Here is a 27,903-nt window from a genome sequence, read left to right as displayed (position 1 = left end):
AAGTAAGCATGATGTGTCTTTCATCTGCTGCATTAAGTTTCCTTAGCCGACCGCTGTCTACGGTCCTCAACGTTGCCTCTTTCTTCAAAAGAGCTTGAACAGCATATCTTGAAACCCCAGTCTGCTTTGAAATTTTTGTCAGGGAAAGATCTTGCTGATGCAGTAGAACTACCTTGTGTCTTGTTGCTATGCTCAGTCTTGCTGTGGTGTATGACCTGTGACATGAAACTTCCACAACCTCACCTTAGTAGCAGAGTTTGGCTGTTCCTCACCCAGTTTTAAGCCTCTTACACAGCTGTTTCTGTTTCAGTTAATGACTGTGTTTCAACTTACATATGAAATTGATGATCATTAGCACCTGCTTGGTATAATTGGTTAATCATACACTTGAATCTAATCCTACAAGATCCCTGACTTTGTGCAAGTGTACAAAGTGTGCAAGTGTATGAATTGATGCTGGCTTGAAGCCAAAGAGTAGTCACACCAAATATTGATTTGATTTGGGTTTTTCTTCTGTTTGCTCACTTTACATTTTGTAAATTGATAAACATAAACAATTACAATATATATTTTTGAAAGCATTCTTACTTTACAGCATTTTTTCACACCTGCCTAAAACTTTCGCACAGTACTGTACATCTCAGCATCTACAGCCCACAGTAGAGTTGCTTCAGAAAGGCACCATTTTGACACTGGGCTTTCTTGGCAGTCTAAAGGCTCTAAGGCTATAATATATATCCCAGGCCTGATGAGAAGGAGGAGGCAAGGGAGCAAAAGCCAAGCACAAGATCACAGTGGAAGATGGATGAGTTTCTCTAGCCACGGGTTGGATTGGAAATAAGTCAAGCTCTTCTGCCCCACCCCCCACCCCAACACACCAATAGGGAAATGGCTCAGGTGATTTTTGAATGAATCCAAATTCCGTACAGCTTTTCAAATTGAAGTTCCTCATCTAAAGCAATAAAAAGACTGTTGCTTTGCTGGGTAGGTTGCTTTGCAGAACCACTCCCAAAGTAACAAGGATGAAAATGCATCTTCTGTGAGTTCTTTTAGGCTGGAAGATCTAGTTCATGTGTATGTAGAAAGATAGAAAAGAATACAGTCTGTCCCACTAAGCATTATCTTTATGAGATGTAGTACTTCAGTGCAGAGCATGATTTAGGAAGTTTTTTCTGGCTTCACTGAGACAAACATTTCTGAGTCCCCCAAAGCTTATTATTTGAGCTTGATGAACTTGGATGCATCTCTGTTGCAAGCCTAATGCTTTACCTAGACAAACTTTGAGCTGATCTGGATAGTATAGGTGTACCAGTATTAGGGAAAAACCAAAAGTGGCCTGAATGGAAGCCTTCTCTTGGGGAATGGAGGGGGCAGCCTGGCAGAAATCTAGCACATGCCAGTTGTGAGCCTAGAATCTCCTCATAGACACATTGGTGCATTCAGCACAGGAACAAATCTTTTAGTCCTTTTGAATCCTGACTGCTTCACCATCTCATCTGCTAAAATTTGGCTCGGGTCTTCTCCACAGCCCTGAGCAGAGGTTCTCTGAACACATCAAAGATGAGAAGAGCACTGACTTTCCACAGAGGTTTATCCTCAAGCGAGACGATACCAGCATTGATCGAGATGATAATCAGGTAGGAGATGCCATAGTATAACTTGACTTGCATGCATTCCTCATTAGTGGACAGTGGTCACATTTATTAGCTTTCATCACTTGTTATTTCCCCTGGCTCTGCTTCTTTACAATATTTATATACTTGGTTAAGTTCCCATGAGCTACTTTACATCATTCAGACAGAATCATATTTGTATGGAAAGCGGACTTCCCCAATCTGGTGCCCTCCAGAAGTGATGGGACAGCAAGTCTTGTAATTCCTAGCCAGCATGATATAGATTTGGACATATTTACTGGGAATTTAAGAAGTTGCAGGAAGACTAGACCAGGAAGGCTGGTCTAGAGGCTTTTGCTGGTTTAATTTTCAAATTGGAGAGTTAAAGAACCATATTTTTTGAAAGGGATTATGAGGAGTTCCAAGAAGAGCTGGAATGGATTGCAAAGTAATGAATGCAATCCATGCAAAGCGATGAGTACAAAATCCAAATTTTGTATGTACATACACTCAATCCATGCTTTTTTCTTGTAGTGTTAGAACTTGGGGCCATTCATTAAAGCTAAATGTGGAGAGATTCAGGACTAATAGAAGAAGGTGGCCCTTTATACCACATAATCAATTGGTGGAATTTTGGGACACTGGAGATGAATCTCACCAGTCAAGAATGTTTTAAATGGGGCTGGACAACTTTTTGGAACATCAGGCTATCAATGACCACACTTTACTACTGGAATCACAAGCAAAATCCCTTAAATACCATTTGCGAATGATCAACTGAACAAGGGAGTAACAGTTATCTACATCCTACTGACTTCCACTCTATTTCTGTGAGCTTCCAGAGTATATCTAACTGGCCCGTATGTAACAAAGAATGCTGGAATCGATGGGCTGTGGACTTGATCCAGCGGGGCTCTTCTTTTGGTCTGATATTTTCATTGAATTAATGATCAGTAAGGTCTAGCTTTAATTGTTGAACCTGAGAGTTAGGACTTTTTTTTTTCTGTGAGATTATTTTGATTCTGGTGTACTAGAAAGCAAAGAAGAGAACGTGCTAAATTGTTATTTCTTCTAACAAAAAAGGATAGCTTGCAGTTTAACAGGATACTTAGATTTAGAAGTTGCGTTATAATCGTGGAGATGAGGCCATGTTGTGCCTGCCAGACTGCCTGTTATGTGGACTGCATGGGCTTGATTTATACATGCAAGCTGTGATGGTTGAAAGCAAAATAATTCTTATTCCCTTTTTGTCACAAATATTGGGATTAAATGGCTTCAAAAAATTTGCTCGCCAAAACCCAGAAATATTTCCAAAGCAGACTAATTTACCCAGGCAAATCTGTGCTCTCAGCCTGCTTAAAGGATTCATAAAGTATTTGCTGATTGTATATATATGGTTTGCTGTTGGGTTTGGCATAGAGCAAGGCCTTAACTAAACAAAGTTCTGTTTGTCAATCTAGATTAGGATCCCACTGCAGGATGGACGAAGGAGCAAATCTATAGAAGAGCGAGAAGAGGAGTACCAGAGGGTGAGGGAACGCATATTTGCACGGGAGGTAAGTATGGATCCATTTTCATGGGACCCATAAGATGTTCAGTATTCTATATATCTATAAGTTGATTTGTGTTTAATTATCATCTGAACCTCTAAAGAATTTAATTTCCTTTGAAACACTGAATCATTATATTTCTGCTGGGGCACAACCCGGAATCACCAGGAAATTACCAAGTACAGTACAATTATGGAGGCTCTTTACAATGAACATTTAAGACACAGAAACATGAAGTTAAGCAACTGAATTTTATCCAGTGCAGCCTTTAGCCCTAAGATAACCACTTAGCTAGCTCAACAAGATAAGTAAGCCCCCTTCTGATACCAAGAAATGAGCCATGGGCAATTAGAGGTTATATCAGTCTTCTCCCAGTACTGGCCTGCTGTAATGATAGTACAAGGAAAACCATTAGCATCAGGAAAAGGAGGGAGAACAAAAGGGTCCAGACTAAGACTTTACAAGTAAATGTTATTTTTGCCACTTCTAAGGAAAGCAATTGTCTTCCTTTTTTCCCTAGCAATCAGGGTGTTTTGAAATACAGTGGTGCTTAAAAGTTTGTGAACCCTTTTGAATGTTCAATATTTCTCCATAAATATTACTTAAAATGATGTCTGTTCCCCACACAGGTCCTAAAACAAGATAAAGGGAACCCAGTCAAACAAGTGAGTCAAAAACATTATACTTGTTCATTGATTTATTGGGGAAAATGATCGAAAGTTACATATTTGTGTGTGGCAAAAATACGTGAACCTCAGGATTATCAGTTCATTTGAAGGGGAAATTAGAGGCAAGTGTGATCATCAATCAATGGGATGATAATCAGGTGTGAGTGTGGGAGGTCCTGCCTTATTTACATAACAGAATTCTGGGTGTTCACTATCAAAGTCTGATCTTCACAACACAGTGTGTCATGAACAAAGATTTCCGAGGACCTCTGAAAAACAGTTGTTGATGCTCACCTGGCTGGAAAAGTTTACAAACTATTTCCAAAGAGTTGGGATTCCACCAGTCCACTGTCAGGCAGATTGTGTACAAATGAAGGCAATTGAACACTATTGTTACTCTCCCCAGGAGTAGTCAACCAACCAAGATCACACCAAGAGCTAGGCATGCAATATTCCAGGAGGTCTCAAAGAACTCCAGGGTAATGTCTAAGGAACTAAAGGCTTCTCTTACATTGGTGAATGTCAATGTTCATTTTTTTTATTTATGTTTCAAATTTGGTCACCACCCATCTCACTAGGAAGTAACTCTGGGCAGTTTACAGTTTAAGAGAGACTACCATGAGACTACCATCAAGACAACACTGAATAACAGTGGTGTGCATGGCAGGGTTGCAAGGAGAAAGCCACTACTCTCCAAAAAGAACACTGCTGCCTGTCTGCAGTTTATGAAAGACCACGTGGATAAACCAGAAGGCTATTGGAAGAATGTTCTATGGATGGATGAGACCAAAATAGAACTTTTTGGCTTGAATGTATGTTTGAAATGTTTGGCAAAAAGTGTTATGTTTGGCAAAAGGCAAACACTGCATTCCAGCATAAGAACCTTATCCTGTCTGTGAAACGTGGTGGCACTATCACAGTTTGGGCCTGCTTTGCTGCCTCTGGACCAGGACGGCTTGCCATCATTGATGGAACTATGAATTCTGAATTGTACCAGCAAATTCTACAGGAAAATGTCAGGGAATCTGTGAAATTGGGTCATGCAGCAAGACAACGACCCAAAACACACAGGTTGGATGACCAAAGAATGGTTGAAGCAGAAGAAAATTAACATTTTGGAATGGCCAAGTCCAAGTCCTGACCTTAATCCTATAAAATGGTTGTGGAAGACCCTGAAGCGAGCAGTTCATGCAAGGAAGCCTGCCCACATCCCAGGGCTGAAACTGTTCTGTAAGGAGGAAAGGACTAAAATTCCTCTAAGCTGATGTACAGGAGTAACCAACAGTTATTGGAAAGGTTTTGCTGCAGTTATTGCTGCCCAAGGGGTGCACACCAGTTACTGAAAGCAAAGGTTCGCATACTTTTGCCACACACAAGTATGTAGCTTTAGATCATTTTCCTCAATAAATCAATGAATCAGTATAATGTTTTTGATACATTTTTTAAAATTGGGTTCTCTTTATCTAGTTTTAGGACTTGTGTGGAGAACAGATATTGTTTTAGGTCATATTTATGCAGAAATATTAAAAATTCAAACAGGTTCACAAACTTAAGCATCACTGTAGGTTGACTACCAAATTTCTTCATAGTTGTATATATGGGGGTTATTGCAAATCTGGAATTTGTGTAAAGTCAAATGAACATAGTTTTGTTTCATTATAGATTTTCTGCCTGATAGATACAGTCATGGGAAAGTTTTAACAGGGCTTTGGGGAGCCCTTCTGGAATGTTTAGATGTTTAGATTTCAGCCTGCTGTAATCATTGTCTAATGAGATTTCTTTCTATTTCTGTTTCAAATTGTGCGGCTCTGCTTGACGTTAGTCGGGCCAAAATGGATTCCTGAATGAAAGCAGGTTAGTAAAGCTTGTGCATGCTTCCTTCTAATCTTCAATCTTTCTTGAGGATCCTGAAACTCCATAACAATGCTTTTCTTTGATGTTAACCAACAGACTCGCCAAAGAAGGCTTTTCTTCTAGCTCTCACAAAAGGCGACAGATCTTTAGGTACCTCTGTGTGATTTCTTGCATACATTTGTCTTGCAGAGCAAGTTCGCACCATGCATGGCTGCTTGTCGAGTCCTTCAAGTTGTCATATCTTTTGCAACATCACTTTCTGTTTTTCTTCTCCCACAACAAGAGAGAAATGGGTGCTCAGAGACTTTTTATTGTTTTTAGTGTCTGAGAACATTTACTTAGGTAGTAAATTCTATTGCTTCCCATGCAGCTGACTTCCAAGTAAGTGAGCTTAGGGTTGAAGTCTTGCAAAGAGTTAGAATGGGGAAATGGATGAAAAAAACAGAAATGCTTCAGTCTTTGTGCAGCTGCTTCCCCTATCTATTGATGCTTCTGGAAGATATAATCTTGTATCTTGTAATTCAGCTGGCTTTCTTTAACCTTATATGATGAAGAGAGTGTCAGCCAAACTGCAGGGTCAAATTTTAAGCTGTCTTTTGTTCTCTCAAAATAAATTTCATATGGCTCAGCATAGGAAGCTGCTTTATACCAAGACAGATCATTGATTCATATACCTCAAGACTACCTGCTGTGTCTCACAGGAACTCACTGATGCTTCAGACTGGTCTTTCTCAGTCCTGTATGGAGAAGATGCCTGGGATTAAACTTTGAACAAATGCTCTACAACTGTCTATGACCTTTCTTCTCAAAGGGATGGAGCAGGCCACTGTATGCCAGCAGGGTAGCTGAGCTAAACAATCTTTTGAAAAGGTTAGCAGGACCTTTGCAATGGAGAAGGAGAAAGTTAAGATCTCTCTCTTACTATTGCTGCAAATGAAAACTATGCTTTTAAAATAACGACAACAATAATAATAGTTAACATTGATTATTTTTTCTGAACCAGGGAGAGCATTCTAAAGCATGAATCAGCTCCTTTCTTCAGATAAGTGAGGGGCAGGCTAATTGGGGGCTCTAGAAGGAGAGGAGCCTCTTTACACTCGCAGACCACTCCTGTTTAATCTTAGAAGTGCTGTAGCAAAGGAGGGATCTGGATCTCAGATTCTACGTGCTGTCCAGGAACATAAAATTCTGTGAACAGCTTACATTAGACAAGTGTAAAAAGTAAATATAAAATAAGGCATTCTAAAAGTAGCCATACATTCTAAAAACAGGAAACCAAACTAGCAAAACCCCCACATGGATTTCAAAGCCCAGAGGTCCGGATTTCTGTGACTTATTTAAGAAACCCAACTGTCTTTTCCTGACACCCTGAGTCCTCAACGATGGCTTCGGGGCTCTCAGGGAAGACATTTACATTTGTCAGGATGCCATTACTGAAAAGGCCCTCTGCCCTGGGATCACCTGGCGCTCAGGGCAGAACCTCAGAAAAATAGCTTGGGTAAATAAATATGATTATAATTTTAGAGTCTTGGAAGGTTAGAGTCCGCATACTAGCTAAAGCTGATGAAAGAAACTTTAAGAGGCAAAGGTCAGTTGAGCTTCTAATGACAGTGGTGGGTGAACAAGTACCATCCAGACTATGAAGAGAAGAGCAAAACCATCTAGAATACACACACACATGCACACATATTACAAATTTGTAACCTATTCACCTAGCTGAATATGTAATAAAAACTTCTGTTTTGCTGGGATTTGGTCTCAGGTTGCTTGCTCCAGCTACTTCATTAAAACAGCTCATGTGCAGGTTGAGGATAACAGCAACAGCAGCAGCAGTAAAAAAAATTACTGAACACCAAGGAAAAAAAATCAAAAGAAGAAAACAAAAAGGAAGCAACTGAAAACCAGTTTAATGCATGGAAATCTAAACTACTTCACGCTCAATATATACATGATATTGAAGGGGAATCAGATCAATATTTGACTTGGCAGCAGCTAAAAACTGGAATTCTTTAAAAGGAAAAGCACAGAGGAACCATCATGGCAGAACAACAGGCTACAAATCATCAAAGCCAAAATCGAATATCTTTTTAAATGATAGCAAATGCCAACTATGTAAGATCAAAGATGAACATGTAGACCACCTCATTAATGGCTGTAGCAAAATTGCCCGAGTGTATTAGCAATGCCACGAAAGAGCTGCAAAAATTGTGCATTGAAATTTTTGTAGAAAACTTGACTTTACTGTTAACAAAAGCTACTGGCACCACACACCTGCAAAAAAAAATAAGGAGGTCAGAATCTTGGGTTTTAAAATACAAACCAACGGACACCTGAAATACAACACACCAGACATTGCTGCTATTGGGGGGGAAAAAGTGAGGTTCATAGATGGAGCAATATCAGGAAATAAATGAATTGATGAAAAACACATGGAAAAAATACTGAGATTTGCAATTTGAAGTTGAAGGACTTTGGAAGAAAAAATCAGCTATAATGCCAGTAGTAATTGGAGTTCTTTGAACCACACCAAAGGGATTCACCCTTTGTAGGTTTTAAATTTATTGGACTTGAAACTGCTCACTTTGCAAAAAATGCCTTGCTTGTAACTTCTTATAAACTATAACAATATCTTCATGATTCCTAGGCTATTGGATAGAACCCAAATCTTTGGAAAACATCCAGTCTAAAGACTGATATTCATTGTATGAATTGATGATGATGGCAATGTTTAATTTGCATAGTGATGACACATCACACCAAATCCTCAATTACCCTTTTTAATGTTGCTCATTAACAATATAAAAGGAAAAAAACCTTGCAAATTCTAAACTGTGATGCTAAAGCCTTATGCAGTAATTTTCCAGCACCACTTTCTTGAAGTCACTGTGGAAATAGGAGCAGAATCAAGGAATTCTTCATTCTTCCCTTCCTTTAGCGCGTAACTTATTTATTAACATTGCTTTGCTACCTTGATAAACAAGCAGTTAAGTTGTGTGGATTGTTCAGTAAGAGCAGTCTGCATGGCATGATATAAGTATTTTTGCTTTGTGATTATAGAACACAGTATTTGCCCAAGGCCTGCATAGCAAATGTGGGCATTAAAAACCAAACTATACCTATCAGAGTTGAACTGAAATTATTATTCTTGGGTAGCTGCTGCTCACTTCAGTGCAATTTATATAGGAATTTGTTCCTGGGCACTGTGTCCCACATCTGAATCTCTCTTTGGTTCTGCTACTTTTAATAGCAGCCATCAAACTCAGTTGCCTAATGAGGCTGCCTCATGTGTGCTTTCCAGAACATTTTGAGAATCAGTTATTAGATCTTCGGGATAATTTGTCGAAACCTAACCAGAACAAAACCTCCTGAAGATAAGGAATTCATCTGTAGGCATGGCAGCTTCCTTTCAGGTGGTAGGATGCAATTAAGAAGTTGAAGCTACTGGGGGACATTCCCTGGAACTCAGCATGGAGCTCCTTGTTCTCAGCAATTTGTATCTGTAACTATATAAAGAAGTGATACGAGTTAGAATTGGCTAGTAAAAGCAGTGATTAACAGGTTGCTTTACTCCTACTCAAGTGAGGTCTGTTGATTGAGTTAAAAAGATATAGCCTGTGTGAAAGTTCTTCTGTACTTCTTAAAATGAACCCTACTGATCAACACTACTGGTCAACTTTCCTTCCAATGCTGCCTATATAAAATAAACTCCCAGTTTATTGTGTCCAAAGTATGTTTGAAGGTTGTCTATCTCAAAATCTAGCCAGTTTCAGTAACTTGACATTCAGGTTACAGAGTATGTTGTTTAACCTCTTGCATAGATAATTTTTTACTGTTCTGTTCTGTTCTGTTCTGTTCTGATGATGGTGGGGGAATTGAAATGCTTGTTGACTCAACTTTTTTTAGTATGTCATTGGCAATGAGTGGCCATGCCCCCCCTCCCCCCCTCATTTTCTCATTGTGATAAAGTCTTCAGGTTCTGTGTTCATTTCCTTAGTTTGAAAACTCCCCATTGCTCAGCAGTGCAGGCTTTGTGGAATAGAGTTCTGTACATCACATCTTCCCCAGAAATTGGTCAAAACAGTCTCTATTGCCAGCATCTGTAATGATAGACTGACTCTTCAATTTGCCATAGTAGGTTGGGTTCATTCTTCCACCCAATCCTTTCAGATGGTAGAAATGATCTTTTCAAAGTCTGACTTACTCATTTTAATATTGACAAACCAAAACCACCTGCTCCTAATCTTTCCAGTCTTGACATATGATGGGGGAATTGAGAAAGCAAAATACCAAACCTCGGAAGAGAATTGCTGACTCTTTCCAGCTTGGCAAGCATGGATTTTTTGGGGTTCTTTCGCAATTGAAAGACAGCCTACTGTTATCTCTGTATCTGGCTAAAGTCCCTTGTCCAGATTTGGAACTTAGCCACCCGGCAGTAGCTATAGACACATTTAAATGTCTGGGCTTCCATTGACTGAGGACCATTTTTATATTCATCTACAAGTCTAATATGAAGCTTTGCTGAACACATGGAGTTCAGTAGGTTGTTGGTATATATACGCCGAAGGAATTCATCCTGTAATTGATTGCCTTCAATAATAAGATATCCACCTAGGGAAAAAGAAGGGAAGAAGCTTATGAATACACAGCTCTTTATTTATAAGCTCTGTGCAATTTTAATGTACATCCTTGAGAGCTCTTTTAGGTGCAACAAGATCAAACCTTTGATAGCCAACAGTGTTAAAAATAAAAGATTATTGGAGTAATCTGGATACCAAAGATTTAAGAGTTACACCTAAAAAGCACCTCTGCAAAAAGATATACATTTTATACCTATTAGATTAATAAATATTCTTTCTTTTCTTGGATCTAGAAACTTCCTTCCTCCTCTTCCGGCATTGGGTACTGAGCCTTTTTTTTTCTTTTCCCAACATACTCTTATTTAAGCCATGCCTGTTGCCTGAAGGACTGTGTGCCAGTATTAGTAGCTTGTTAACAGAGTTGTATTTATCGGCATTTGGTATTGAAAAACAATTAGCTTCTATTCCCAAGGGATGTAAACATGAGGTCTGAAGCCAAAAGACCTGAGTGTATAAAGCCTTGTAAAGCCAACATGGTGTTGGCTGTGTGTATTTCAGTTTCAAGCTTTGTGAGTTCTAAAATAATCTCAGTCTGGACTAGCAGTACCAAATCTATGAATGTCCTTTCAGCCAATTAAAGTTTCCCAAGATTGTTTTCAATATCCAAGACATTGATTGTCCTTCCCCACTTATTGTATCTCAGATACATCATCAGCATTAAACTTCTCTACACCTGTCCCCAATCCCCCGGGTCCCTTACCTCTGGTGATCCTAGAAAAAGAAGTGCGAGGTCTGTTTCAAAAGCAAAAGATTGGAAAAGCTCCAGGTCCAGACAGTGTGACCACCTCGTGTCTGAAAGCTTGTGCGGAACAACTGGCCCCCGTTTTCACGTATATTTTTAATAAATCGCTGGAGATGGGTGTGACGGAGATCCAGGGTCGTGAGAAATAACCATCTTTTTTTGCATATTTCTCTGTTCTCAATAGCAGATGGAAAAACTTCCTGATTCATACTTCAGTGTGACATGGACAAGGCATTTATGGCCCGCTAGAAAATTAACTTTAGTTGTTAGATAGCCATAAGCCTTTGTACTAGATAAGATCGTGGGAAAGAGCCCCGGTTTGTATCCTGAATTGTAACTTTTGCAAACTCTGTTAAGTAAATCAAAGTGGAACTCTAAATTGTTAAAACCTGTGGAGGGGGGTGGAGGCCAATCCTGAAAGGGTATTTAAGATTAGCCCTGGAGGAGTGCAGGGAGTGCTGGAGAAGCAAAGGTCGACCTCGAATAGCTGCTGGTCTGCATCATAATAGTTTTCCGGAAAAGCTACGATTTTAAGTCTTGCCTCGGCTGCAGGAGGAGGGGCCCGCTCGTTTTCTCCTCTCGCTATCAAGACACATTTATGTAAGGCTACTCAGGCAAAGAGGGCTTACACTCCTGCTTTTATTTCTATATGTTGACTGTCTGTCCGTATGGAAGGACTTTTAATTTGCAGCTTATCTTATCAAACCCTTTTGGAGCATTGAGTAAAGCCTTGGTCGAAAACCTGCTTGCCTTTCAAGTTACTCTGTCATCACGCTTGCACATAACCAGCAGGAAAAGAACCCAGAGAGAGAACTAAGGATACATCACCCCGGGGTATCCGTCATAATGGGTTATGTCCCTTCTTGTTTTAAGAGCTCTACAATCATCCCAGTTCCTAAGAAATCCTCCATTAGTGAGCTGAATGGCTACAGACCTGTTGCACTGACATCTGTGGTCGGGAAGACCTTTGAGAGGTTAGTGTTGGCTCACTTGAAAGCCATCACGGATCCCCTGTTAGACTCACTGCAGTTTGGTTAGCGTGGAAACAGGTCAGTGGATGATGCTGTTAATATGTCCTTGCACTATATTCTGCAACACCTTGAATTTCCAGAGTCTTACAAGTTCTTTTTGTGGACTTCAGCTCAGCATTTCATACTATTATACCAGAAATTCTTTACAGCAAACTGATCCAGCTTACTGTGCCTGACCATACCTGTAGGTGGATAATCAGTTTTCTAACAGGTAGGAAACAACATGTGAGGCTAGGCAAAACTACATCCAGTACCCGGTTAATCAGTACAGGTGCCCCTCAGGGATGTGTGCTTTCCCCGCTGCTTTTCTCCCTTTATACCAATGACTGCATTTCAAAAGACTCTTCTAGTAAAAACTTGAAATATGCAGGTGATACAACTGTTATTGGTCTAATTCAAAATGGAAATGAGTCAGCATATAGACGGGAGGTTCAACAACTGGTCTTGTGGTGCAGTCATAACAACTTGGAATTGAATACACTTAAAACCGTGGAGATGATTGTGGACTTTAGGAAGAATCCTTCTAATACTCCTCCCCTTACCATACTCAACAGACCAGTATCAGTGGTAGAGTCCTTCAAGTTCCTGGGTTCTGTATTTCCCAAGACCTGAAATGGATGCTTAACATTACAGCCATCATTAAAAAGGCACAGCAAAGGATGTTCTTCCTGCGTCAACTTAGGAAGTTTAAATTATCCCAGGAGCTCTTAGTACAGTTTTACAGGGGAATCATTGAGTCTGTTATCTGTTCCTCCAAACAGAATCATTGATTCTGCCACCAAACAGGACAGACTCAGACTCCAACGGATAGTTAAGTCTGCAGAAAGGATAATTGCAATCCGCCTGGCTTCTATAGAAGAACTCTATACTGTGAGGATCAAAAGGAGGGCAGAGAGGATATCTGCAGACTCTTCCCAACCTGGATATAAACACTTCCAAGTTCTTCCTTCAGGACGGCGCTACAGAGCACCATATGTTAAAACATCTAGATATCAGAATAGTTTTTTCCCTTGTGCCATTGCTCTGTTAAACACTACATGACTCGATATGTGCTGGACAGTGGCTTCTCCCTTTGAAAAAGTTATTTTACTGTGTAGTGTTATTGTTTATTATTTTTATGTTGCTATCCAAACGCACTGTTGATCTTGTTGTTCGTCACCAAAGACAAATTCCTTGTATATATTTTATACTTGGTCATTAAAGTATTTTGCATTTGCATTTGTATTGTATTATTTCCGAATTGTTTTTTTCTTTGGGAACTTTTGTTGAACTGTATTCTTGAAGGCTTAAGCATTTCTGCTCTCAAAGGGGTATTTCCCTGCTGATATATAACCCCCTGTAATTTTAATAAACTTCTTCCACTTAACTTGTCTAATTCTGTCCTGCTGAAATTTAGGAACAACCTTGTTTCTCATTTGTACCTTCTCACATACCAACCACACTGCCGATATTTTCACACTTTCTTCCAGCTACATTTCCAGTTCTCACCAATTTGTTCTTGTTTAGTGATGGTGAACAGATTCTGTTTTGAGCCCTGAGTATTTTGGCAATGTTTGTAAGCAGTAGTTATAGGTATGTGCTACCTGAGGAAACATCCCAGTAACTATCTAGCACAAAAGGGAAGGTTTCACGATGCCCATGCTGCAGTTTACTCACTAATAGTTACACTGCCCTAAGTTCAACTGACTGCTGGAGACACCTGCTGCCTGAGCTAGGAGGGATACCCAAATTCTGACGTCAGGGCACGGGAATGCTTGAACTCATCCTGCATTTTTGGTTAAAGCACTTGCTATCAGTGCACTTGCAGGGCAGTTTAGATCTAGGTCTCGGTTTCTGATTGTCACCAAATACTGTGATGCTGACCATTCTGTATGTAAGGAAGCCTGTTTCTCCAGGAGCAGCCTGTAAGGTCCATCTGCCTACACGTTAGTCTGTTTGAAGGCCAGCAGCTCTGAGCTGGCCCTTTTCAGTGTAGCTACTTGTGCTCATTTGTCTGCTCTTCCAATACCAAAACATTGACATCTTGAATGTTCAGACATGCTGTGTCTTTCTTGTCCTTGATGACGTTAACCACTGTCATCCCTGACACAGGGGTAACCGAGATGGGCTCAGCCGGGCTTCGGGCAGCCGCCAGAGCAGCACAGAGAGTGATATGAAATCCTTGGAGCCCCGGCCATGGAGCAGCACAGACTCTGATGGCTCGACCCGCAATCTGCGGCCTCCGGTCACCAAAGCCAGCAGCTTCAGTGGCATTTCCATCTTGACACGAGGAGATAGCATTGGTGGCATTGGCAAAGGGAATGGCGCCAGCAGGACTGTCAGGCCAGGTATCTCTATGTTCTTTATTTGCTTTTCTTCAAGTAAAATAAGAGATTCTAAGTTTATGATGAATTTGTCTTGGGGTAATCCTCTCTCTCTTCCAATGGGTCCCAGCCCACATCTTATGGCATTGACATTGCTTAACACTATAGAAATCAAAAGCCTTGAAGAGGAAGCAGCTAGAAATCACCCTGAAACATTTGCACTGGATAGTAGTAATGTTAGCTGCGAGAAATAGAGTCAGCAACAGGGGACAAGCTGGTATCAAGGCTTCTGTCCCATTCCAGAGATGATCAAAATGTTTGGCCTCATTGACAAAATATCTTCTGTTTTGTTTTGTTTTTAACCCAATCAGAACCACTTTAAACATGATGAAATTTCATTTCTGAGCTCTGCGTATTGGGTTTCACGAAGCCTCTTTTTAGCTGTTGTGCCTGCTTAAAATAATGTTCACATCTAAAAGCAACCCACCGTGATAATGCTTAGTCTTCCTTTTTCCCCTTGAGCTGTTCATATGTGTCACACTCATCTGGTAGAGGCTTCAGTGTTGATGGCTGCTGACTCCACAAAGTCCTGTTACACGATAACCATCTATGAGAATGATGTCCAAAAATAAGTCTTGTCTAGTTCTCTCGGATAAAGAATTCAGCATTCAAAATTCTGTAATTTCGTTCTGAGATTTCTACCTGTTTTAATTAGTGTGCAATTCAGTAAAAACTAAGTCGTTCCCATCTAGAAACAGGTCATAAGAAAATTGCTGAGCTTCCATATATGCAACCCAGAATGATGGTGGTTCTTAAAAAATTGTTGAAAAGATGAGTTTTTGATCTGTTATGCCATGTCAGACTGTAAACAAGGCTAGAAAATGTGATTTTACCTACCCAGCATGTCAGTAATAGAGATGTTCAGCCTGTAGTCTGAAACATCAACAAGGCATCAGGTTGGGAAATGTTGGTACCATTAAATACACTTCTGAGAAGCAGTGCATGGAGAAGTTCCTTCAGTGTTATTTAACACTATCATCAGCTATTAAAGTTGATACTTTGGTATTCATATGGATAAGTAGAATAAATACATTCTATTGATACATCTTGTTATAAACAAGCATATTGTTATCTCTTTGCCCAGTCATATCAAGATGAAAGGAAATGCACTTCCAAGATCCTCTTCCATCACTCTGCAGCATTATATAGCATATGTTGTGTATAAGGGTGGATGATGCATTTACAGATGTACTAATTCATCTTCTTGAGCTCAGAAATAGGGATGTGTCAATATAGGGGGTGGTACAGAATAACATCATGTCTCCTCTCTTACTGTTGCTTTCTACAGCACTAGAGATGACTCATATTTAACCATCCATCTACACAACCTGTTTACTTCAAGGGCAGGCACTGAAATGCCTTTGTTTATTTCTTCTGCCTTGCTTTCCTTTAGCGCACTTGTTTATGAACATGATCTCCTGCCTTCGTAGTCAGCATGGTGTTGGAGAAAAATCCTGTCATCCATCTGGTTGCTCAAATGCATGAAAAGTTGGTCTTTGCATCAAAGAATGTTGACATTCTAGTTTTGTCTTTGTGTGTGTCAAGCTACTTGACACACATTTTTAACCTATGTGCATAGCTTTTAAGTCGGAGAAGAAAGCATCCAGGCAGGCATCCAATAATCAGGGTGGCTTCACAACTAAAGCACTGAGAATAGGCTGTGTTGCTGAGTAATTTAGTTATGTCTATTCTCAAAATTTTTATTTTATCTCATTTGTACAAAAACTGTAATAAAAATGCACAATAAACGCTGCTCCTTTTTATGTTGGTCCTTTAGTTTTATCTCCACTGGTTACTTTTAATTGCTCAACCATCATTATCCCACAAATAACTAAGTTTTGTCCCTTTCCTCCTTCCATTATTCTCTGTCATATTATTCCCACGTGAAGAGAGTGGTGGAGGAGTGCTGCATGGCAATTGGTACATATATATATTATGTAATGAAAAGAAGAACACTGAGAACTTGTGTGGGATTGTGACCAAAAGCATGAGTTGTAGCATAGGAAGTCTCAAATATAAATTCATGGGGTGGCTTTAAGCAAGTAGTTATTTCTGCCCTCACAAAAAGTACTATTTTGTAAAGTATTATCAAAGAGATGTATAATTAAATGTATTGATTGTGCGGTATTTTGATTACACAGCTTGGATTTCCCCTTCATGCTGGACTTATTTTGGAGTAGTAGCACAATAGACACAGACCTGTGTGGTACAGAATACAATTTGGATGGTGCTGCCTACTCCCTTACGTAGGAGTTTGAGTGCATAATTAGTGGCAGAAAGGAAATTTCTATGTCTGGGTTGACATTTCAGACCCAACTGGGTGTCAGTAGGTTGAAATTCTAGTCCTGTTCCTGATTATGTTCCCCTTTCTTCAAGCCTGTTTATTGCCACCATTTCCCTTATTGGCTGTCACTACTTTAGAACCTCCTCCCTGCTACCAGTTTGAGTTAGGATTCTTTCTTCTGTCACATCAGGAACCTCCCAACTAGCAATCTTTAGATGTTTTGGGGTACAGTTCCTATCGGTCAGTAGGATGTAGATAAAATACATTTGGAGGAGATAAAATACATTTCATTTGTTAGCTTCCTGAATTGATATCGGAGATCATGTTACTCCCAGCCACAGAACTGGAAAGAACCATTTATGTTATTGTCCAACTATCATTGCTCAGTGCAGAAATGGTTGATTATTCAGATTCTTGATTTTGAATATGCAAATATCTCAAAAACGCTTCCTCCTTTTACAGCAACAAACCCTGAAAAACCCACAAAAGAGGAATTGTGTAGATACTTGTACAAATATTTATGACGTATCTACAAGCAAATACATGATTTCCTTAAGCCAACATTTAAGGCTTGGTTCTCTTTCTATCCTTGAAGCATAACTATTTTAACCAAAGACTGTGTCAAGTGAATCCATCGTATCCTTTTGAAGAAGAGTAGATGGTGGGTTTGGTTGAATTTTTTTGCAACAGAAGTCTACTTCATTATAATTTTCTTTTTGCATAGCAATCATTCGTTAAGATCCACTTATTTTGGGCAAGTACAGGGGCTGGTAGTTTGACATTTTCATTTCATCATTTATGTAGAATTTCCTCTACAGAATAGGAAGAGGCTAACAGGTAACCAAAGTCCAAATACTAGCAATATAGGTAAAATATGAAGCAAAATGTCAGGTTACTTTGCCATTTACCATTTATTTTATTTTAACACTGTGTTGTTTGTTGTTTTTTTCAACACAATTGCATATGCCATATACGAGAAGAATAGGGACCAGTTAGGGTGGAAAAAAGTAATTTATTGGTAAGAACATGCTGTATTGTTTCATAATAGGTAGCAACAGCATCATTCTGTGTCTTTTGGTGGTAAACCTGAACGGTAAGTCAATATTACTTATAACAGTTGTGGAAAGGCTAAAATAGCTTCATACACAGTTGTCTTAGAATATTTATTGTATGTGCAGTTAAATCACAATGCACAAATATCGTAAGGATATATGCCACCAAAAAAAAACAACTTCCGGTTGTCTATAGGTCTCAAACATCTAGGAAAAACTTATATTCTCTATCACATGTGAATCAGCTCTTTAATTATGCAGTGATTTTCTGGGACAAAACAAAGAAGTGGAGTCATGTTTGGGTCCTAGACCAGATGGCTGGAATCAGCTTTTTCTGACTTACTTAAGAAAACAGCTTGTGTAGATGAATTCCTAATGTGGGTACCCTTCAGTGCTATAACAGAGCAGAGCAGTCATTATCCAAAGGAAGGTCCAAAGTACAGTGGCTTGAGACCTAGGTGGTGTTGGATGTTGGCTCTTTACATGAACAAAAAGTAAATGGATGTAAAATATTTCCTGAATCCTTTGCATCCATCAGGGGAAGTGGCAATGATAATTCTGTCCCTTGCAAGAATATTTGTGGGAGTAAAAGCCAGTTAATGCCTACTGGTGCTCAAATGCCACTGTAATTATGATCATACCATTAAAGTCAGAAAGAGAGCTTTGAAAGTCTCCCTGTACAGGGAAAATAAAGAGTTGTGGGGGAAGGGGTTGTCTGGAATATTGAGCTTGAAATAAAGAAGACACATCTTAGAATTAACCCAGAAGTAGGGATACAGAACAGGGTGATCAAGTAATCAGGTCATCTGTTTGTTTTTTTCCTCCCCAAGGCTAATATTTGATTTGCTTGTATAAGATTTGGAATCCTACTTTCTCCTTAAGGCCTATTGTGCAGATTTGGGCTATCTCACTACTCTGTCAAGGATAGTTATTAATCACATTTGGGATGGCACCATCTCTTGGCTGCAGGCAGAATCAAAGTTTTGGGAGACTAATTCTCCCCAACTTTTAAACTGAAAACTTACCTGGCCACTGGATAGTAGTGCTTTGTAGATATATATAGTGGGTCACATCAGAGAACAAATGTTATTTTCTCCCCTTTGTTCTGATCAAGCTAAGCACTTCTTACCCGTGTAGATGGTGGATGAAAGATCTTGAGTTATACCAAACTTATTTTGTTTCATTAGAAATTTAAAAACAGCAACAATGGTAACATTGTTTTGTTAAATTGAAGATACTAATATTTCTGATTTGAAGAAATAAACTACAAAGCACCTTTCTATTTCCTAGTAGAGCATCTGTGTATTGAAACTTCAGATTTTGCATATGATTTGCAGAAGCTATCAAGATTTTAGCACAGTAGGTTAAACTAGGTTACATATATAGGTAGTCCTCAAGTTATGACCATTTGTTCAGTGACCATTCGAAGTTACAACAGCACTGAACAAATGGTACTTATACCTGGTCCCTGAAGTTACGGCTGTTGCAGCACCCCCATGGTCACATGATCAAAATTCGGGTGCTTGGCAACCTACCCAAACTTAGGACCGCAGGGGCACTTCAACTCCCCCCACCCACCTATCTCCTCCCCCATCTCTGCCCTTGGTGCCCAGCCTGGCCCTTCACAAGACCTTCTTCCCAAGGTTGCACATGGTGGTTTCCTTGCAAGACCTGGGGAAGAAGGCCTCATGTGGCAAGCAGCTGCCTCGCAAAGGGCCAGGTTTGGCATGCCTCAATGGGAGCAAGAAGACAGCAAAAGTCAGCTGGGGTAGTAGAGTGCAAGGCGGCAGGGGCCATGGAGTGCAGGGTGGCAAGGCCAGCTGCAGCTGGGGCTTCGCACCACGTGGCTTGGCTGGGACAGCTGGGACTTCCTGGGGCAGCTGGAGCTTCATGCTGCACTGCGGTCAGGGGCTTCTTGCAGACCCAGAGCCATGGCATGCCAAGAAACCCCCTCACAGAACAGCCAAAAAGGGAGAGAGGGGCGGGGGAGAATAGGCAGTGGGGGGAGTTGAAGGGGAGGCAGTCTGTTACCTTGGAAGAACCAAGGCTCAGGGCCAAGCTGGGAATGGCTTGGATCAGGGTGGGTCCTCAGCTAATGACTGGTGGGATTTGGTTAACAAAGGCAACAGGGAGTGCCAGGATTGCCGTCGCTAAATGATGCGGTCATGTGACATTTTGCTTTACAACCACATCACTTAGCAACAGAAATTCTGGTCCCAGCTGCCATCGTAACTCAAGAACTACCTATAATAAAAAGTAAATGATGTATAATATAGCGGGAGACAGTCTGAATCCGTTTCAGTAGTGTGAATCCATTGTGAGTCAATGCATTTGATATATAGGAACATCACTGAGGATAAAAATAATTTTCATACGTATAATCAAATCAGATCTTTATTACGGTCAAAGACCAGCATAAATACATATATAGAAATATATGCTGGTGCATATTTTACTTTATAGCCTCCTTTTTCTCCAGTGGCTTAATGCTACATGTGTCCACTTTTTATATTTTGTGTAAAAAAAAAAAAAAAAGTGAAAAATGCATCTTGATTGTGTGCCATGGAGATTTTTTCTTAAAAACACCTATGCCACTTGGGGTAAATGTATAACACAGCTAATGTGTTTAATGTGTTTTTAAAAGCATATGGAGACAGAGTTCAACAGCAGATGAAGCTGATCGCAAACTCCGAACTGTGCGAATATATGAAAATAATTACGGCTAGCATCAGATAAAACGTCAGCTCTGCACTCAGTACAAAAATATTTCTAATTTTACCAGATTCTCTGACTGGAATGTATTGTATACATTGGAATGGCTTGCCCAAATGTTGCTTTTCATCCTCTGTGCTAAATTTATTTGGAAGCCATTTCTTCCTAATTGGAAGTCTCTACTTTTGGAGTAGAGATATTTATTGTTACTAAGAAAGAAGTTTTTAGATGCAGTAGTAGAGGAGTGATTGACTGCATGTGTGAGAGACAGAAGCTCCAAAAAACAAACTCATTCAAAGATTTCTGAGGAAGTTGGAAATGCAGTCCTCACTCAGCTTTGCTTTGTTGTATTGCTATATTGTGAAATATGATTTGCTGGATGGATGGGATCCATGGTAGTCTTCGATGTGAAATAGGAGTATACAGGATGTTATTGTTAATCATTTCAAGCTTAAAACATTCTGTCCTTGGAACATCCCATTCTACCCTCACTATTTCAAGTTTGTAGTAGTAAAATTTGTTATGGTCAATAGATCGAAAGATCAGAAGCGGTTCAGCTTTGCAACAGTCTACTTTATGATCAGATCATTTCTGGTACACCCAACAGAGGTGTTTCAGTGATGGACAATTTCAACCTCCAAATTCTTTGCACAATTTTATTTTTCTTATGAATTTGCTATGAAACTATTTTCTAGACTGTTCATAGGAGCTCACAAGAATGTACAGAGATCAGTAAAACAGTGAAATTATCACCAAGACTTCAGTGAAGCTTAGGCTCAGCATCAACCGATCGAATATCCCAGCTCAGACCTGGACTAGATGAATTAATAATAGGCAGGTTTAAGGAGAAATGGGTACGTTCAGACACATTTCTGCACACAATCCCGGTTTTGGAACCCTTAAAGTGTGTTTTCTAGGCACTGTTGAACCCTGGCACTTCTTCTTTCAGAAAGAAAGCAGAGCCTTTGCTCACACCTACCCACTTCATTTTGTTTTCTTATGAAGGTCTGTCTCTAAGTACGCCTGAAGCCTGCAGTCAAGTCTCCTCTGCTCAGCCTGGCCGAGGCCTCTTGCCATGTGCTGCTCAGCAACCGCAGCAGCAACCACTTCCACCCACACCGCAGCAACAGCCGGCAATGACTAATCACATCATATCGCAGGTGAGTCATTGTTCAATGTCACCTTTGTGTGGTGAGCTCTTCCTTGTGGCTCCTTACTAAGGAAGTAGTGGTCAGTAGGGCACTTGCAAATGCTTATATGACGCTTGAATAACATTTATGAGCTTGTGCACAAATTAGTCCTCCTAGACTCTCCACCTTCTACGTAGATTGTGCTATAAAATTGAGACATGCCTGGTTTCCTGCCATGTATATTTTGAGGTGACCCTCAAAAATTTTAGTAGGATTTTTTTTTAATAAGACTTGGTGCTCTAGAGCCAAAATACATTCTGCATTTACCTTCCTCCTTAAAAAGCGTTTTGTCTTTTTGCTATTACTCAAGTGGATCCTACACAACATGGGAAAATGCAGTGAAGAATGATGTCCTGAACTTGCTCCCTTGAGGAGGTTTTCAAGATGCATCAATAGAAATATGAAGAATTCTTTCGATTCTTTCGATTCTTTAATTCTTTAGATTCTTCATTAGGGATGTGCTGGGCTTAAGGTCTGAAGCGGAAAAGGTGCTTCTGAACAGGCAGAACAGGGGTACATGCTGCACCTGCCAGCACTTCCTTTCCTGGGCTTGCATTGTAGAAAATATGTGTCTGAGTTAAGGAGGCACTAGCAGCGTGCTCGTACTTGCTCCAAAGTCCTTTGTTGCACCCTGTTGGCACTTCTTGCATTTCTTGGTATCATGTAGCTACGTACATGCCCAAGAAAAGATGCAGCTTCTCTAAGGAGGTGCTGATAGGTGCATACGTATCTCCTCACCTTCAAGATAGATTTGTGTGCTCATGTCAAGATATATCAAGTTTAATCATGTAGCATGGATGAGTCCTGCCCTGATACCTTGCCTTGCTGAGTTTATTTTGTTGTGCAGAGGTCATGCTTGACCCATTATAGAATATGTATGGTTTGTAGGACCTAGGTGTATACTTAATAGCTTGGTCCAGGTGGTGGTGGTGGTGGTGGTGGTGGTGGTGGTGGTGGTGGTGATGATGATGATGATGATGATGATGATGATGATTAAAATGTATATGCCACCCAACTCCCAGCAACTCTGGGTGGTTTACAAATTGTTAAAAACGTTTAAAAACAAAGTACAATACAAAAACACAAAACCAACACAAAACAAAAGAGCAGAGATGGCAAAGGAAACAAACCGGAATGGGAACAAGGGAAAAAAAGAAAGGGGCATCCTCACCAAAGGCCTGGGAGAAGAGCCACATCTTCAGGGCCCTTTGAAATGCCACTAGGGTAGGGGCCATCCGAACCTGTGAGGTGGGTTGGGCAGAGAGAGTGCCACTGGCCCAAAGTCACCCAGCTGGTTTCCATGCCTCAGGGAGGCCCAGAACTCAGAGTCTCCTGGTTTCTAGGCCAGAGCCTTTGCCAATACACTAAACTGGCTCTCTATTTAACTTACTACTATTACTATGGCTGCAGTCCTGTGCATACTTGAGAGTACTCTTCACAGTATAGATTGGAACCCATGAGCAGAGGAACAAAAGGGCTTTGTTATCTGGCTTTAGAAGCAGTACATGTCTTTTAAAGGGGAAAGGGATATAAGTATTCCTATCAGATTCAAGAAGCAATAATACATTTGGAAATTCTATTGTATATTAAGGCAAGCACAAAGTAAGCAAGTTTTCAAGAACTTTTTGTTAGGCAAGATAATTTTTTTAAACTTAGAAATGGGACAGGAAGAGAATATAAAGTATTGTATTAATGTGTTTTTACTCATAGCCAACATTGTTGCTTTTTTATCTTTAAACTTTATAATCTTACTGAAGAAATTGGACTGACTTCATCACAAGTACCAAATTAGTCAATCCTATTTATTAAAGACCTCCATTGCTCCATCCCAGCAAATAGCATGCCCTCAAAAAGCATATTTTGTATTTTTCTAATGTGTCTTAATGTCTGAAAAGGAAACTACACTTATGTTCTGGTTTCTAGTCCTCCATATTTCCAAGTAGAAGAAGAATCCAAGGCAGTATAATTTTTAAACTCATGGGAAGGGTTCAGCTTTCCCCAACTCAAGCAATTTCTGGATGTATTTGACTTCAAATCCCCCAGCCAGCATACTTGGTGCTGACAGTTTTGGAAATCGAAGTACATCCATCTGGAGGATGGCCAGGTTGGGGTAGGCCCTTCTGTTGACTTTCCTGACTGCTTTCCTGAGGATAGAGGGGCCATATGATATTTTCCTCAAAGCCGATAGAGACACCGAAGTAGCCTGCCAGATATTTACTCCATTTTATTCCCCTTATTTGACTGCATCCCTCTAGACCATCCAGTGATATTTATCCCCATTCGCTTTCTCACTCTGAGAAAAGCAGAACAAGCATTTTGAATAAATAAGCTTTCATTTATTCTGCATCGCTTTAAATGTATGTGTTCCAGCTTAGCGAGCTGTGTAGAATTGCAGATTATGTAACAATTCCCACATGGAAATAGGTAAATCGTTGCTCTGATTGGGGATGAAATTTCTCCCCCCCCCCTTACAAAGCTTAAAAATCCAGAAGATGGTCTAAGATCCATCTAGGAGGAGAAGCTTGCTTCCTGAACTCTGCAGTGATTCAGGGTCTGGTTGTCCATCTCATTCTTTTCTATGAAACTTGCTGGATGTTTGCACGCTTGCTTCTGCTGCGATGGATTGATTGAGATACACACACACACACACACACATCACATTTATATAGCCACCCATCTCATTAAGCAGCTCTGGGCGGATGGATGGATGGATGGATATGCTTCACATTATATGCCATAGATATATGCCTCACATTCTCAGGTTTCTCAGAGATGATTATCCAAGACTATGCAACTCCTCCTGCCCTTTTCCTTTGGCCAGACTTTTCCAGAGCACCGGTTTCTTGGTTTTCTTGCCCTAAAATAGATTGCAGGGGGAGTGGGGTGGAAACAGCTCAGTCACTGGTGGAGCTTTTAAATTGCTCGTCTATACGTATATGCAGTTACTAACGTCCTTCTACATTTTTTCCTCTCCTTTTTTCCCACCTGTTTCTTCCCCCTCTCCCTTCCCTTTTCCCTTCCTGCTCATCTCTTAGCCGGTCCCAGCATTGCAGTCCTCTCCGCAGCCAGTTCAGTACTCTCCAAGCTCCTGCCCCCAAGTCCTTCTGCCAGTCTCTCCACCCCAGCAGTACAACATGGTATTAAAAACCCTCTTTCTTGCTGTCTTTTTCTCGGCATGTATTTCTGCTTTGCTTACCCACTTATGTACTGTACACCCAAGCTGATCTTATCAACCGCTTTTGGGGTCCTTTTAAAGACAGTAAGGTAGAATATAAGGATTGTTCTCGTAACACAGCATTAAACTATTTGTCAACCTTACTAGGTAGACCAGACAGGAAGCATGACCGGAGGAGCTACTTCTACTTTATTGTAAAGCTACATTAACAGAATCTTGCAAGTCTGAAAGTACAGTTCACCCACCGTCACCTTTACAGCCCAAGAAACTAGGGAGGGCCCTTTCTGAGGCTCTTGCCCTGCCCACTTTCCAGCTATGGGCTGTGCTGTCTCTTATCTGATTGTTCCCTGGGCAGAGTTTCTTGGCCCAGTCTCCCAAGGTCTTTCCCACCTACCATTACACTATTGCACACTAACACCACTACCTGAAGCTTCACTTTAAGATATTTTCTGGGTATCTGTTTATAATGAGACAAGTATAACCTTATTAAATTGTTGCATGAGATCCAAATGTTTTCTCCAAAAAGGCTGCTGCTGCTGCTGCTGATTGTGGTTATTTTATCTGCCGTTATTTACTGCATTTACTGCATATCCCATCTTCTGAGAGCTCAAGGTGCCTCAGATGGGGATATCCTCCAACTTTATCTCCACAGCAATAATTTTAAGAAGTAGGTTGGATGGGAGGAGAGAGTTTACACAATGAGCTCCATGAGAACTTGAACTTTGGTATCTCAGTACCAGATAACTTAACCATTGTCTGTACCATGTTATCATAGCTGGGAAAGTAAGATGTAATTCCCAAACCAGCAGGCCCACTGTGTTTTTCTATGTTGACAGAAATGTTTTATTGATTTGTTTGTTTATTTAAATTTGTTATAGCTGCCCAACTCGGATGGACTCTGGGCATGTAGTCACCTTTTGGGTAGTGCCTGTGACATCATGGATGACAGATGAGCAGAGTCCACCGTGTCATCCTTGCCATGTTTTCATTGCATGGTTTCCCCTATCACCAAGTGGCATGCAAAGCAGGGGCTGGCAGCAAAGTTCAAATCCACCTCAAGGCCCTGTGTGCCGCTTAACCTCAAATTCACTCCACTTCACAAGGCAGGACAGGGAAGACCCAGGTTCAGTACTTCCCTCAGCCCGAGAAGCTTGCCTAGGGACTTGAGACGAGGTGTTACCTCTCCACCCTAGCTCCCTCCCGGTATTGCAAGAGTGAATGCCATGTCTGCCTCCTGCTGCTAGAGAAATGAAGGGAGCAGCTCTAAAGAACGCACAGCTGTAGATTTCTTATGTGCCAGCCTCTGTTTTAAAGAACGCAGGAATAAGTAGATGAGTGAGAACAGAAAGTTACATGTTTAGGTATTGTTCGTTTGTTTGTTTCCATCCAAGACAAGGCTCCCTTACCTCATTGTTGAACATCCTCCTCTTCTTCTAAAGCAGTGTTTCTCAACCTTGGCAGCTTGAAGATGTGTGGACTTCAACTCCCAGAATTCCCCAGCCAGCACGTTTGTTTGTCCATTGGCTGTAACATGCATTTTATGCTAGCAGTTATGAATTAACATTTGCAGGATTGCCCTGTAAAAGCTAGAAATGCTTTCACAAGTCTAACTGCAATAAATAAATACATTTATTTGTCACCCAGTGTACATTTGGAAACTGCACCCAGTCCCACCTCTCAAGGGTGTCTCTATGACGACATAAGTTCAGAAGTTTGTTTGGTGGAAAAAGCAAGATCATGCATTGAAAGGGATATAGGAAGAGACCCTGAAAAGAAAAAGGGGAATCCTTTGAACTGAGGCTTATAGGCTCTTTACAGGACGCTACTCAGTTCTGTGACTGAGTTAGATTCCCTTTTAGCACTCCTCATATCGGATCCCAATACTAAAGGTGAAGCAGTTGCCCATAATTGTGTGGAACAAAGGTAGTTTCCTAGTATTTTGCAAAAAAGCTGGCCATCTCAGCCACCAGGTGGCACTCATTTCTCTTGTCTGCCGGATGAGATTGTATAAAATGAGGGACCTTTGTTTTTCTCTTGCTTTGCTTATTAAATGGGCAGCAGTTTTTCCCTCGCTCCATTTCTAAGACAGACTCTGGATGACAGAAGCTTCGTAGTGCTAAAAGGAGTGATGGCTGGCTAATCTTGCTTCCTTCCCCCCCCCCCCCCGCAAAGAAGCTTTCTGCTTTTTCTGATGCTTTTTTTCTGGGCTATAGTCTATCTGATCTTGACAAATAAAGAGAATTGTAAAGACTGTAATTGTTAGTCAGAGAGATGCAAGAATGATAAGAGTCCTAAGATGCATTTCACTTTCCTCTCTCTCCCTGCCCCTCTGCCCATTCTCCCAAACACACACTGTAATAATATACTGAGATGGAAAAGTAGTTAAAGAGGCATTCTAGATTAGCAAGCAATTTGCAGAGAGACTTGCTGGGGCTAGAGGGAAACAGATGCGATCACTCGCCACTCTGCTGGTGGCTCTGCTCTTGTCCCCAGCAGTTTTCAGTGGGCACAAGCAGGAGTGCCCTTGCCGGTATGTACCAAGAGGATTTTGCTGTTTCTAAAAGCTTACTCAGGCAGATGATATCTAGACGTGCCAACTTCAACTTCCATAATCCCGAAGTCAGGATTCATAATGACCACACTGCCTAGAGCAGTGTTATCCAAACTTAGCCACTTTAAGATGAGTGGACTTCAACTCCCAGAATTCCCCAGCCAGCTATGCTGGCTGGGGAATTCTGGGAGTTGAAGTCCACTCATCTTAAAGTGGCCAAGTTTGGACAACACTGGCCTAGAGGAATATGGGACTGCAAGTCCAGGAAGGCTGTACCAGATAACTTAAACACTTAGGCATCATACATGTGTTTCAGTAAGATGCATGTACCTCCAAGTGTTTTATGCAATCTTGAACCTAGCTTGCATAAAATAATTTGACCTTGCTTGGGTCAGAACTGGGTTTTGGTTGTGCTTGTGGCATCCTGGCCAAAATGGATTGATACTGTATTTAGTGTTAGCAGGGAATGCTACATGTTGCG

General features: G+C 40.7%; 1 protein-coding gene across 9 annotated transcripts in view; it reads left to right on the top strand.

Annotated features, from left to right (window-relative positions):
* Nucleotides 1-27,903, top strand: part of R3HDM2 (R3H domain containing 2) — a 167,033-nt gene that overhangs the window by 114,573 nt on the left and 24,557 nt on the right. For 3 of the 9 annotated variants that reach the window (XM_088137953.1, XM_088137954.1, XM_088137955.1), the window contains exons 9-15: nt 1,529-1,637; nt 3,074-3,169; nt 5,654-5,685; nt 5,782-5,835; nt 14,187-14,422; nt 21,512-21,666; nt 24,732-24,833. In XM_088137953.1, coding sequence (XP_087994079.1) covers nt 1,529-1,637; nt 3,074-3,169; nt 5,654-5,685; nt 5,782-5,835; nt 14,187-14,422; nt 21,512-21,666; nt 24,732-24,833 — 784 coding nt within the window. The remainder of the gene's footprint in view (nt 1-1,528; nt 1,638-3,073; nt 3,170-5,653; nt 5,686-5,781; nt 5,836-14,186; nt 14,423-21,511; nt 21,667-24,731; nt 24,834-27,903) is intronic. The other 6 variants (XM_088137957.1, XM_088137960.1, XM_088137959.1 and 3 more) reach the window with 3 other exon arrangements.

The sequence above is a fragment of the Python bivittatus genome, unplaced genomic scaffold (genome assembly GCF_059951505.1).
Source record: "Python bivittatus isolate LINGU-HERP-01145 unplaced genomic scaffold, Pbiv_v1 ctg000220_np1212, whole genome shotgun sequence".
Taxonomy (NCBI): Eukaryota; Metazoa; Chordata; class Lepidosauria; order Squamata; family Pythonidae; genus Python; species Python bivittatus.
The sequence above is the reverse complement of the archived record's forward strand: the minus strand, read 5'-3'. Positions and strand labels throughout refer to the sequence as shown.